Source organism: Mercurialis annua, linkage group LG8 (genome assembly GCF_937616625.2).
Source record: "Mercurialis annua linkage group LG8, ddMerAnnu1.2, whole genome shotgun sequence".
Lineage (NCBI taxonomy): Eukaryota > Viridiplantae > Streptophyta > Magnoliopsida > Malpighiales > Euphorbiaceae > Mercurialis > Mercurialis annua.
Window position 1 is genome coordinate 33,457,313 of NC_065577.1, and position 12,116 is coordinate 33,469,428.

The 12,116-nt window shown below is 33.1% G+C and overlaps 3 protein-coding genes across 6 annotated transcripts; 2 read left to right on the forward strand and 1 right to left on the reverse strand.

The window, feature by feature from the left end:
- Positions 1-1,584: 1,584 nt before the first annotated feature.
- Positions 1,585-4,928, forward strand: LOC126660158 (putative pentatricopeptide repeat-containing protein At4g17915). Of its 4 annotated transcripts, XM_050353503.2 has the most exons (4): positions 1,588-1,831; positions 2,012-3,635; positions 4,110-4,164; positions 4,285-4,928. In XM_050353503.2, the coding sequence occupies exon 2, from the start codon at positions 2,073-2,075 to the stop codon at positions 3,450-3,452; it is 1,380 nt and encodes a 459-aa protein (XP_050209460.1). In that variant the 5' UTR covers positions 1,588-1,831; positions 2,012-2,072; the 3' UTR covers positions 3,453-3,635; positions 4,110-4,164; positions 4,285-4,928. The 4 variants fall into 4 exon arrangements, with proteins under 4 accessions (XP_050209464.1, XP_050209460.1, XP_050209463.1 ...); XM_050353506.2 differs by having other exon boundaries at positions 1,588-3,635; positions 4,317-4,928; XM_050353505.2 differs by having other exon boundaries at positions 1,588-3,635; positions 4,337-4,928.
- Positions 4,929-5,572: 644 nt separating this feature from the next.
- Positions 5,573-6,016, reverse strand: LOC126661937 (uncharacterized). Its single transcript, XM_050355819.1, has one exon. The coding sequence runs from the start codon at positions 6,014-6,016 to the stop codon at positions 5,573-5,575; it is 444 nt and encodes a 147-aa protein (XP_050211776.1).
- Positions 6,017-6,722: 706 nt separating this feature from the next.
- On the forward strand, positions 6,723-11,402 carry LOC126660159 (PP2A regulatory subunit TAP46). Its single transcript, XM_050353508.2, has 9 exons — positions 6,723-6,974; positions 7,074-7,196; positions 7,314-7,400; positions 7,595-7,699; positions 7,804-7,965; positions 9,450-9,485; positions 9,581-9,652; positions 10,184-10,464; positions 10,872-11,402. The coding sequence occupies exons 1-9, from the start codon at positions 6,894-6,896 to the stop codon at positions 11,125-11,127; spliced, it is 1,203 nt and encodes a 400-aa protein (XP_050209465.1). The 5' UTR covers positions 6,723-6,893; the 3' UTR covers positions 11,128-11,402.
- The last annotated feature ends 714 nt before the right edge of the window (positions 11,403-12,116 follow it).

Genomic DNA, 12,116 nt, shown 5'->3' on the forward strand with positions numbered 1-12,116 from the left:
TTTTAATAAATTATAATTTTTTAAATTAATTTTTTATATTATCTTAAAATTCATTAGTTATTTTCATTCTTTCAAAAACTGAATTAATTATAGTATTTAATAAAAGGCTTAAATGCATCAAAAATCATAAACTTTTGCGTGTTTTTGGTATTTAACATAGTCTTTTAATTTTGGCAAAAAAGTACACGAATTTTTAAAATTTTACAATTAAAGACACCAGCACCATTTTGGATCTAAAACGACACCGTTTCAGATTAAAACGGCGCCGTTTTAGATGTAAAACTGCACTATTTTTCAAAGGAAACACACACGTGCTCTTAATTGTAAATTTTTTGAAAGTTCATGTACTTTTTTTGCCAAAATTAAAAGATTATATTAAATACCAAAAACACGCAAAAGTTAGTGATTTTTGGCGCATTTAAGCCTTAATAAAATAAAAACAAATTTATGAAAATTTAAAATATTAATTATATTTTTGAAAATATTTGTTTCTATAGAGTTGTACATTTTTTATGAGCTCAAAGTTAATAGAAAAATTTACACTCTATACTATAAAAGAGTGAAATATTTATCAAAATACCATCTCATTTTTTTATTTACAAACAATACCAACAAAAATTTTTAATTTACAAAAGGGTTAATTTCATAAAAAAATACGAACGTTACACAAAAAATTATTTTAATCACGATTTTTAAAAGTTTTCATATAAAACTATGACCTTTCGTTTTATTTTTCAAATCTATCATCAAAATCAATTTCCCGTGTATTTTTTGCTGACGTGGCCACCGGAATCCGGTAGATTTGAAAAAAAATAAAGGTAAAATTCACCATACAAATTAAAGGTAAAATAAATCCTTTGGCGATTTCTCTTAAAACCCTAATTTTTTTTTTCTTTTCTTCCATTAACACCCACCATTAAAATTAATATTCATCTTACAAACTTACCACCATGATCTACCACCCGCCGCTGCTCTTTACTTGCCGCCGCTGTTACCCTCTACTCGTCGTGGTCGCCGCTGCTCCGCCTACTGCTGTCGTCGCTCCCTCCTTCTCTGCCCGTACACACCGCGACTATCCTCCCCTTCTTCTCGTTCAAATATGAAATCAGATATGAAATATCATATCTGATATTTTAGATGCGAACTTGTTTTTTTAAAAATTGTATATAATACGAATTATATACAATAAAATTGTATACATATATGATCTGATTTGTACACAAAATTTATTTTAAATTTATACATATTGTATTTTTTATGAAAAAAAATGTATTTTTGTTTTAAAAAATAGCATTTTTGTAAATATTTTTTAAAGGATACTATTATTTGTAGAGAGAGTTTTTGGTTAGTATCTTTGTAGATATTCTCTATTTTTTTCGGTATTTATGTAAAAACCCCAAGTTAATATTGCCATCATTTAATAGTAAAAAAAATACATTTTAAAACTTTTCATTTTTAGTTTTAGTTGTAGTTTCACCAATTAAGAAATTTTTCATTTTTAGTTTTAGTTTTAAACTAACCAATAAAAAATGTACTATTTGACAGAGATCACATTCAGTATATTATAAAACCGACCATACTCAATCGTTAACTCCATCTTCTTCAAACTCCTTTTCTTTTACCACTTCTTGTTAGTTATCTAATTCAAAATTCCATAAAATTCCCAATTCAATTTTACATCCCAAATTCATTTCAATCCCCCCAAAACAAAACCCTAGAATTTCAATTCAATTCAAAAAATAGGGTTTCCATGGAGGAGCTTCCTCTTCCAGCTCTGTTCGAGCAAGCTCAAAAGATCCATATAACCGCCACGGAGTCCAGTGCTGATCAGGTTTTTAATCTCTAATTCTCTTACCCTAATTATATGCAGTTATTATAACACTGTTTTGCCGTGTCCATGTTCGAGTATCTCGTTTTTCATGCCTGTGCTACCTACTTAGTATCTCGTAGCACTCAATTAATATTCACTTTCTCCATGATTCTTACTGTAAGTTTAAATTATGGTTTGAAGGAAGAATGATGTTGAGTGACTTGCCCAATTGCTTCGTCAAGTCAGGTGTATATGCTGTAGAATGGTTGGTAAGTTATCGACTAAATTACTGAACATAAATATAGCATCTCTTTGCAAGGTTAAGCAATTGAACAGAGCAGAGTCGGTTATTATCGATGGAATAAGGTTAGGAGTTCTTCCGGATGTTGTCACTTATAATACGCTCATTGATGCGTACTCTCGTCTTATTGGTTTTGATGCTGCGTATTCGCTCATTCATAGAATGCGAGAAGCTGGTATAAAACCGGATGTTGTTACTTATAATTGTTTGATAGCGGGTGCTGCTAGAAACTGCTTGTTGTCGAAATCTCTTGACTTGTTTAACGAAATGCTTGATAAGGGTATCGCTCCTGATGTTTGGAGTTTTAATACTTTGATGCATTGCTTCTTCAAGCTAGGAAATCCTGAAAAAGCAAACCAGGTTTTCGGGTATATTATGGATAATAGTCTTCATCATATATTCCCATGTCCAACTACTATTAATACTATGATTAATGGTCTTTGTAAAAATGGTTATACTAGTCATGCACTGATGCTGTTCAGGAATTTACAAAGAGTATATGGTTTTGTTCCACAATTAGTCACTTACAATATTCTTATCAATGGGTTGTGTAAAATTAGGAGATTAAGTGCGGCAAGGAGAATATTTAAAGAGCTTGCGGCATCAGGATATGTACCAAATGTTATAACTTATACTACAGTTTTGAAATGTTGTTTTAGGCTTAAACGGTTTGAACAGGGATTTGAGATATTAGAAGAGATGTTTGAAAAGGGTTATACTTTTGATGGTTTTGCATACTGTACAGTTGTTGGTGCTTTAATCAAGAGTGGTAGGACTAAAGAGGCAGCTGAATATATGGAGTTGATGATAAAAAAGGGCATTCAACATGATCTAGCATCTTACAATACTCTGATTAATATGTATTGTAGAGAAGGCAATTTGGATGGTTCGTACCGATTGCTGGATGAAATGGAAAAAGAAGGTCTAGAATGTGATGAATATACTCACACAATTTTGATAAATGGGCTGTGTAGGACAGGTAATACTTCGGGTGCAAAACGTCATTTGCAGCATATGAACATGATAGGTTTCAGTTCACCATTGGTTGCTTCAAATTGTATGGTTGATGCTTTATGCAAAGAAGGTAGGATCGATCAAGCTTTAGAGATGTTTAAATCAATGAAAACAAAGGATTCATTTACTTACACCTCCTTGGTTCACAATCTTTGCAAGGCTAGAAGCTTCCGTCGTGCATCCAAACTCTTGCTGTCTTGTTTAAAAAGGGGCTTGCGAATATTACCATCAGCTAAACGGGCTGTTATTGATGGCCTTCGTTATTCTGGTTTTCATAAAGAAGCAAGGAAGCTTAAGTCAGAAATGCAATTCATTGTACATCAATGATTTTTTTGTTGGCCACTTAGATGCAGTCTGGAGAATAATTTGCTGGAGAAATTCAGTAAATCTGGTAATCGTTCTTTTTGGTTTGAAGCTTGCCAGCACTGTGCCAAATATAACGCCCCATGTTGTTATCTACCATGATGTTTTCTGCTCTGTCACGATGCGAATTCAGGATACAAGACTCAGGTTAATGAAAATTGACTTATCATTTTTTTGTGTATTGTTAGTTATTTTACGGTACTATTTATCATTTGCTATGTGAGAACTCTGCAATAATTTCACTAACATAGAACCTGCTCAAGTTTCTATTTATTTATTTATTTTACGAACATACCTACCGGAGGTTATTACCATAGAAACTACCTTGTGAAAGTAGTATGGTCGCACTTGTATTTTATACTTTTTTAAGCCATTGTATTTTTCAGCTTTTCTTTTCTATTTCTATATCGACAAACTGATTTTAGACATTTGATGGCACATGTACAATTTGGTGTGAATCAAAATGTTTCAAGTTATTTCAATCCTAAACTTGATCTTTTTAGCAGCATCCGTAGTCCTCCTTTCTTTTAATCCTTATGCTCTCTATGCATCTGTTTACTCTCTTCGACCTTTTTGATGGTTTGCACTAAATAATTTTAACATGGTGTTTTAAATCTGCAGGAACCTATCCAAGGCTAATTTTTAATTGCGGTGGGCCACTTTTCTCCAATTGCAGGTAACTTTCTCTTGTCTGATGTATTTATTATAATAAATCGGTGCTTATAAATAATAATTGCTTGGTTTTACAGTTTAAACAAAAACTCAAGTGTCTCATCAAACTTTTGAATAATAACAGGAATTTTATGTTAGAAATCCATTCTTTTAAAGATTATTGGTTTTGGCGGCAGAAACGAAGAATACAATTCAAGTTGGTGCTGAAGCTTCCATCTGACATTTGGAAATGTTCTTGTGCAAGACTCATTTTGCATTACCTCGTGGTCGAAATTGCGACTTTTTATATGATTCAAGCTGCATGGTATTTTGATGTTTACCTAAAAAAATTGGTAGATATATCTAGACTTTTTTCCAGGCTTGGTCGAAGTCAGTTGGCATTACTCGATTTTACACCCCTATTTATGCTAGCTAACAATTTAATCTGCAAAATGGCTCAGAAGTTCAGAGTCGCTCACCGGCCGAGTTGGTACAAGCAGTAGTCAAAATGGTAGAGGAGACAACTTTCTTGTCTTCGTTTTACAACAGCAAAATGTACTTGCGCAAACTCCGCCAAATTAATGAAATTTGTACAGACAACATTAAAAGATCTCCAAGACGGGACTATATGTTTGGTGTTTTAGGTATGTAAATTGGCAGTCAGCTCCGGGAAATAATGTTGGAATTAAATCTACTCTTATACGATCATTAAATCTTATAGAACAATATCTTCCAGATGTTGCAATTCAAATTAACTGTATCAGATTACAAAGTTTTGTTTGGTATAAATTTTTTCTCATTTTTTTAGAAACATGTATATATATTGCCTCTAATGATCATCCGTGGGTAATTACTGCTTTTAGGAGTGTAAGAACATAACCAAATAGAACAATTGAATCAAACTGAATAATTTCGGTGTGAATTTTGTTAAAAAAATAATCAGTTTTGTAGTTTGGTTAGATTGCAGGAGAAGAAATTTCAAATCACTTTTGATACAAATTGAATTGAATGAAAAATATATACTGTTTGATTTAAAAGAACGGTTATTTGCATATTAAATTATAACCTTTCGCGTTTATAGCGACTTAGACACAATATCAATTAAATTGCATCAGACATCCAATTCTTTTTAAATTTGGCGTTTTAAACACATCTCGTTTTTCGACGCTGCTAATTTCATAGAAAACAGCATGTGCTAAAAAATGTCGAATACGTAATCCAACATTTTAAAAAATATGCTTATATCGCTAAAAACACAAAAGATCACACTTCAATACTGGCCGGCTTCATTTGAACAAATGCACTTGATGGACCTTATTTTGCTAGATCGTCGGTTCATTTCCTCCCACAACGTTTCGGACAATTAAAAAAGCGCTTGAAAATAGGAATTTTGAGGAATTCAAATAAACATTTAAAAAATGAAAATGTATAGATTAAAGAAGAGTAATAAGAATAAAAACAAGAAGAGCAGCAATAAAAGAATACTTAAGAGCAGCAGTGAGAATAGCAAATGAAACAATAAAAAGCTGCCACAGAACTTGAGCACTCGCCCAAGCCAGTATACCCGTCAATCCAACGGCCAATATGTTATCAGGATCCGGGTCCAGAAACAAATCACCCAGCTTCACATTAAACAGCGGATCCTTTCTATTTCCTTTCAAATCATTCTCTTCGTCGCCGCCATTCTCCGGTGACCCGGTGGTTTGCGGGTCCGGGTTAGTGGGTTCTTGGATTTGGTCGTTGTTGGTTGCGTAGAGAAGAGATTTTGATTGGGTTTTATGGAATTTGAGCTGGGTTTTGAGAGGAAGATGAATAATTGGTTTTGAAATTGATGGGATTTGTGTGTGGTTGAACGATCTGAAGCCTAGCGTGGCCATTTTTGTTTTTGAATGCTTTTAAAATTGTGAACCTGAGCAAGTTGCTTCCTAATTTCCTTTTTCAACTGTCAGCCAATAAAATTGTATTTCTATTCCCTAAAACAAAAAAGAAATGTATTACTATTTTAAAAACATCACATGATTTCATTTTTAATTTTAAAAAATATTTATTAATATGCTTTTCCATTAAACAAAACTCATTTTATTTAAATACATATTAAAAAATTACATATATTTATATCTAACTATTTTAGTTGTTTAATTATTTTTAAAAAATAAAAACAAACATATAACTTAGAATGTTTATAATACAAATCATCGTATCTATTGTGGAAAAATTATTATTTTTTCACATTATTTTTATTAATAGTAAAATTTTCTACACTATTTATTTTGACATAATTAGAGAAAAAAATTTTAAAAAAATTATTGTAATATTTCTAAAATTGAACATTTTAATTTTCTTTTTTAAATCAAACAGTTATACATTGTAGAAAAACTCACTGTTACAACCAATTTTTTACTTTTTTTTATAAACTAATGAAAAAAATTATTTTATTTTTATTAGTTCAAACAAAGTTAATATTGCCTGCAATTTAAAAATAAATATTTAAATAGGTTTTTCTTAAATTTTTTAAATTTTAAACTAACCAATAAAAAATGTATTGGACAGAGATCACATTCAATATATTATAAAACCGACCATACTCAATCGTTAACTCCATCTTCTTCAAACTCCTTTTCTTTTACCACTTCTGGTTAGTTATCCAATTCAAAATTCCATAAGATTCCCAATTCAATTTCAAATCCCAAATTCATTTCAATCCCCCAAAACAAAACCCTAGAATTTCAATTCAATTCAGAAATTAGGGTTTCCATGGAGGAGCTTCCTCTTCCAGCTCTGTTCGAGCAAGCTCAAAAGATCCATACAACCGCCACGGAGTCCAGTGCTGATCAGGTTTTTAATCTCTAATTCTCTAACAATAATTAAATTTGCAGTAATTGTAAAGTAATTTCTGACCTAATTTGTGTTAATTTGGTGGATTTGAATTGATAGGAAACGGTTAAGAAAGGGTGTGAAGCACTGCATAAATGCGAGGATATGATAAATAAATTAGGGTTATTCTCAGCTAATGAGACCAGGGAGGATATTTCCACTTCTGTTCTAAAATACATTCTGGTAAATTTTATTCATTTTCTTTTTTGAAGTGTAAAATATGAATTTTTTTTTTGTTTAATTTAATTGTTTATGTTTTATAGGAGGAGTTAATTTAGTTTTTTTTAACTGTTTTCTTAGGTACCTTATTATCTTGCTGAACTGACTGAAAGAATTGTACAAGATGATAGAATACCAGTATTAAAAGCTTCGCAGGCTAAGCTAAAGGTCGGTTGCTTTTATTATGTTGTTTTTTTTATCGATTATTTTTTTGTTGTCTGGATGAAAGTACTGAATTGCGGTAGCTATAGAGTTTCTGTATGTGAGAATTGATTTAAGTTGGGTTTCAGTTCAACTTAATTCTCATGCTTTTCGATTTGTTAAAGGATATTAATGGGAAAAGCGCCGTATTCATGTTGTAGGAGTTCCTTTCTTTTTGTGAGGCGATGGAACTTGTGCCGGAAGAGGAGTTGCTAGCATCTTCTCAAGGGAGTTCGAATTCTTTTCCTGAAAAAAGAGCCCAGAAGGTAGCTTTAGACTTTTTTTTTTGTTTCTGGTGCTTTGTAGTTTAATAATTTCTGAAGTTGTTGACTGCCTGTTTATCATATGACTTTTCTAAATGCTGTTTTAGATTGCACGGTTCAATCGTCAAAGAGCTGCTCAAGCTAAGTTGTTAGAAATAGAGGAGCGTAAGGAGAGGCGTGGCCGTTCAACTCGAGCAGCTGCCTTGTCAACTCCAGTTGAGGCTGGAGAGGAGGATGTGTTGGATGACGGTGGAGAAGAAGAAAGGGAGGTTAGTTGTTAATTGTTTCGTTGTGTGGTGCTTTTATGAAAGCTTAAGGGTTTTGAGGATGATGTTTTAAATTTTCAATACATTTGTAAAATTTATGTTTATCTTATCTCCTTGACTTCAAAATATGAATTTAGTTGCCTCTTTCATAATATGTCACCTCACAGATAAAATTACAAGTCTGAAGTCTTTGTCTCTTATTCTTTGATATGTCCTTGAAACCTTAGAAACCAAAAAAAAAAAAACTGTTTAATTTAGTGTATTGGCAATCAAACCAAAGTTTTTGCTTCTTTTGGTGTTTCATTTGGATCACATGGTGCTACCTGAATTTCAAATCATCTTGTTCACTCATTTGTGGGTTAAGACCAAATGATCATTTCCTGGAAACTTTATTTTTTGGCGAGTAATTACGATATCATTAGTATGTATCAATACTTCCTGACTCAACTCCTTGCTGATATTCTTGAATATGTTTCTGGTGAGTGAGCATATCCATGGAACCAGTGACAGAGCCAAGATTATTGTATTAGGAGCAATATTCAAAAGAAGTAGGTACTAATTTAAACAAATTTTAAAAGTTGAGGGGGGCCCAAGGCCCTCCCCAACCCCCACTGTGCTCGGTCATTCCATGGAAGTGTTTGGAGGCGTGTCATGGACACAAGATGAAGTCATGAACACAGAATCTCTTTATGATAAATTTTTTAGCTATATATTTACTACAGTTTTACTATTGGCTAGGTGCATATGTCACTAGAAAATTATGTAAATTTGAATGCATTTGTAATTTCATATACATTCACCCTGGTTATCGAGTGTACATGAAACAGTAGGAGTCATAATTTATACGAAGTCTATCGGTAGTATGCTGACTATTGGCTTAACATTAGTAGTGGAATTTTATTTGGATTGTTGATATCCATGTAGTGCCACCTAATTCTTAATCTGCTTGCAGTTTATTTTAACTAACAATGTGCATGGCATGTGTCTTCTTTTCTTTGCTTATGATTATGGGAATGCAATTTGTATAATAATTACCTTGCAGTTTATTTTAACTAACAATGTGCATGGCATGTGTCTTCTTTTCTTTGCTTATGATTATGGGAATGCAATTTGTATAATAATTACCTTGCAGTTTATTTTAACTAACAATGTGCATGGCATGTGTCTTCTTTTCTTTGCTTATGATTATGGGAATGCAATTTGTATAATAATTACCTTTGCATCAATTATGGTTTGGATGATGGTCATCACTTTGATTTTCAGTTTATCTTGTGATGGTTCAAACACTTCCTTTGATTAATAGAAATATTTTAATCTCTAGTTGTTTGAAAGAACTTAGTCTGCATGTAACATTTCAGAAACAGGAAATATCTGACTTGACAATGAGTCGATCAGTCGTGTACTTTAAGAGGATTTGTTTAGCTTCCTTGTTTTTGAAAACCTTGGGTCTTGCTGAACTTAGAAGTATTACTTTGTTTCTTGTGCAGGCCTGGCTTATTACCATCTCTTTAGCCATCTGTAAGGTAGCCTTACATTTCAATACGATGTTTTATATTTATTTTTTTGGACCATTAATGCTTTATCTTACAAAACTGATTGCAATGTGACCAAACTACAGGCGTTTGACCTGCTTGAAATGTTGAAAAAAGAGGAAGAAATGCTTTCTGCTGTAAAAGAAAGACGGCTAAAGGTATTTCTACACTTCAATGCTTGCTTGTTATATTTATGCGTCTTTGTTTTGTGGATTTTCTTAATGTGGTGAAGATGGTCCATTAGCACTATTATAAAAAAAATAGTGTATTTTATCTTTCAAGAACTACAAGACATGCGAGAGTAATATAGTCTATTTTGTCATTCTGCTGAAGAGAATGTTACTGGCAAATTGAAATGGCACTATAAGCTAAATTCAGATGCGACTATGAATCAAAGTTGTGGCAACTGAAGTTAAGTTGCACCTTCAGCTGGTATTCATTAGTTTTGTGGCATCTGAAGTTGAAGTTTTTCTGATGGCAAGCTAGCATGGTGAAAGCTAGAATTGCTTTGTATGAAATTGTATCATTATTTGGAATGACTAGCTGTCATTACATTAGTACTATACTTATTTTGAACTGAGCATAATCACAATATTTAATTTTCATGTCTTCTTGAGTCAACTGTTCCATCTGATCAGTTTGTTGTGTCAAGAATTGGAAAATTTTATATAATTTGCTTCACATTTCAGGAAGGGGACAAAGAATTTTCTCAGACAGTTCTTGATGAACGAACTGAAAAGGCAGAAGCTTGGCATCGTGGTGCTGCTGCTAGATCACAATATACCAAGCCAGCACCACCCATCACCTGTGCTACTTTCGCTCAAGATGTTCTAGAAGGAAGAGCACAAGTTTCACAGGAACATGACCATAAGCACCAGCCTATGCTATTTGGACCAGCAAGTCTTGTTGGTGGTAGTAGAACAACTGAGAGGGAAAGAATGATGGCGCAGGTCTTCCAACCTAACTTCAGGTAAATATTATGTTGTTTGCCTGATTAATGATGGTTAGCTGGCAGTAATCTTTCCGTCTTTTTTCTTCTGGCAAGGGGGAGATTAGGGTTCAACAACCGAACCAAGCCGATAAATTTGGTTCAGTTCAGTTTAAAATTATAAAAAACAACCAGTTTTCCGGTTTTAAGATAAAACATTTCAGTTCATTTTTGGTGCAAAACAAAGCTGAAAACTGAATCGAACTAAAAAACAAACTGAACAACTTGTTTGGTTTGGGTCGGTTGGAAATATTTAAAATTAGTTTGAACGGGATGCACACCCTTAGGGGTGACTTTGAAAGTTTTATTCCGCTAAACCACAATCGTTTTTTGCCATTCAGACTTTAAGAGCAACTTTTTTGATTTAATGTGCAAATATTCTGGTGAAGGTTGCCAACAATGAGTATAGAAGAAGCTGGGTTAAAGGAAATGGAGATGATGAATAAATTTCAAGAGAGAAATGCTGAACTCATGGCAGAAGCCAACTCTGGATGGTATAAGGATGATCAAAGGCCAAAAACAGGGGAGGAAGAAGATGAAGATAATGACGATGATGATGCTGTACTGAAAGCAAGAGCATGGGATGACTGGAAAGATGATAATCCTCGGGGAGCTGGCAATAAGAAGCTTACCCCCTGTGGTTAAAGAGATAGCACCAGGTGGTTTCTGTTGATCACGATTTAACTTATTTTCAGCTACATTCTCCTAAATTCTTTCTGCAGAGATATTGGCTTACAAATTTTTTTGTCTCTGTCATGTCCTCTAATTTAAACAATATCATGTTTTATATTATAGGAAGCTGCTTTTTAGCATACTTTTCACTAAATCCAGCATCAGGACACGTAATTCTTTTTTTTTTCTGTATGTTTCCATGCTTAGCAAATACATATGGGGTCCAAATTTGCTTTTCCTTGTGATTCCGTCTTTCGTGTTGTATCCATTAGAGAATCAATGTGAAAATGGTTTGTAAGGCACGTGAAGAGTTGTTAACCAGTTAAATGCTGATAGCTTAATGCTCTTGGGACACTCTTATAGAAAAAGACACTAGTGGTTTCAGACTGATGAAACTTGATGATCTGCTGCAACCTGCATGAACTTTTTTTAGAGAATGGTATTTATGCAGAGTATGCTTGGAAATGCTATATCTTTTGATTTGTCTCCCAAACCTTCTTCAATCCAGACCACCTTATAGCGGCGATATATAGGGTTTCGGGATTTGATTCCTAACTATGATAGGGTTGGTGTGGCCAAACCATTGAAGAAATACTCCTGGTCAGGTTCATTCCGTCCTCCATCACCTAGAGATCTCGTTTGCTTGAATGTTCTATATAAACAAGTTTTTTCTTAAGAAAGATGAAGATATTCTTAATTTACAGACTTTGAAACTATTGATCATCATTAATAATATATGATGCTTTTAGCAAATGTGACCAGTTATCCTGTTCCAGCTGATTTTGGTGATGAGTGAAACACAGCGTAGCTGGTAAGTTGTATATCAAAGTTTCTAACTGAAGTGTATGCAAGCAAGTTAAGTAAATGAGCTTTAAAATTATGTTCAAATCCGACTTATTGTTTCTATTTTGGCAAAATAATTTTCTCTACCCATACTCTTAGTGCTTTTTGATAAATATACA

Coding starts and splice junctions, on each gene's coding strand:
- LOC126660159 (XM_050353508.2), top strand. CDS start 6,894: ATGGAGGAGCTTCCTCTTCCAGCTCTGTTCGAGCAAGCTCAAAAGATC. Junction 7,966..9,449: donor GTGGAGAAGAAGAAAGGGAG/GTTAGTTGTTAA, acceptor TTTCTTGTGCAG/GCCTGGCTTATTACCATCTC. Junction 9,486..9,580: donor TCTCTTTAGCCATCTGTAAG/GTAGCCTTACAT, acceptor ACCAAACTACAG/GCGTTTGACCTGCTTGAAAT.
- LOC126661937 (XM_050355819.1), bottom strand. CDS start 6,016: ATGGCCACGCTAGGCTTCAGATCGTTCAACCACACACAAATCCCATCA.
- LOC126660158 (XM_050353506.2), top strand. CDS start 2,073: ATGGTTGGTAAGTTATCGACTAAATTACTGAACATAAATATAGCATCT.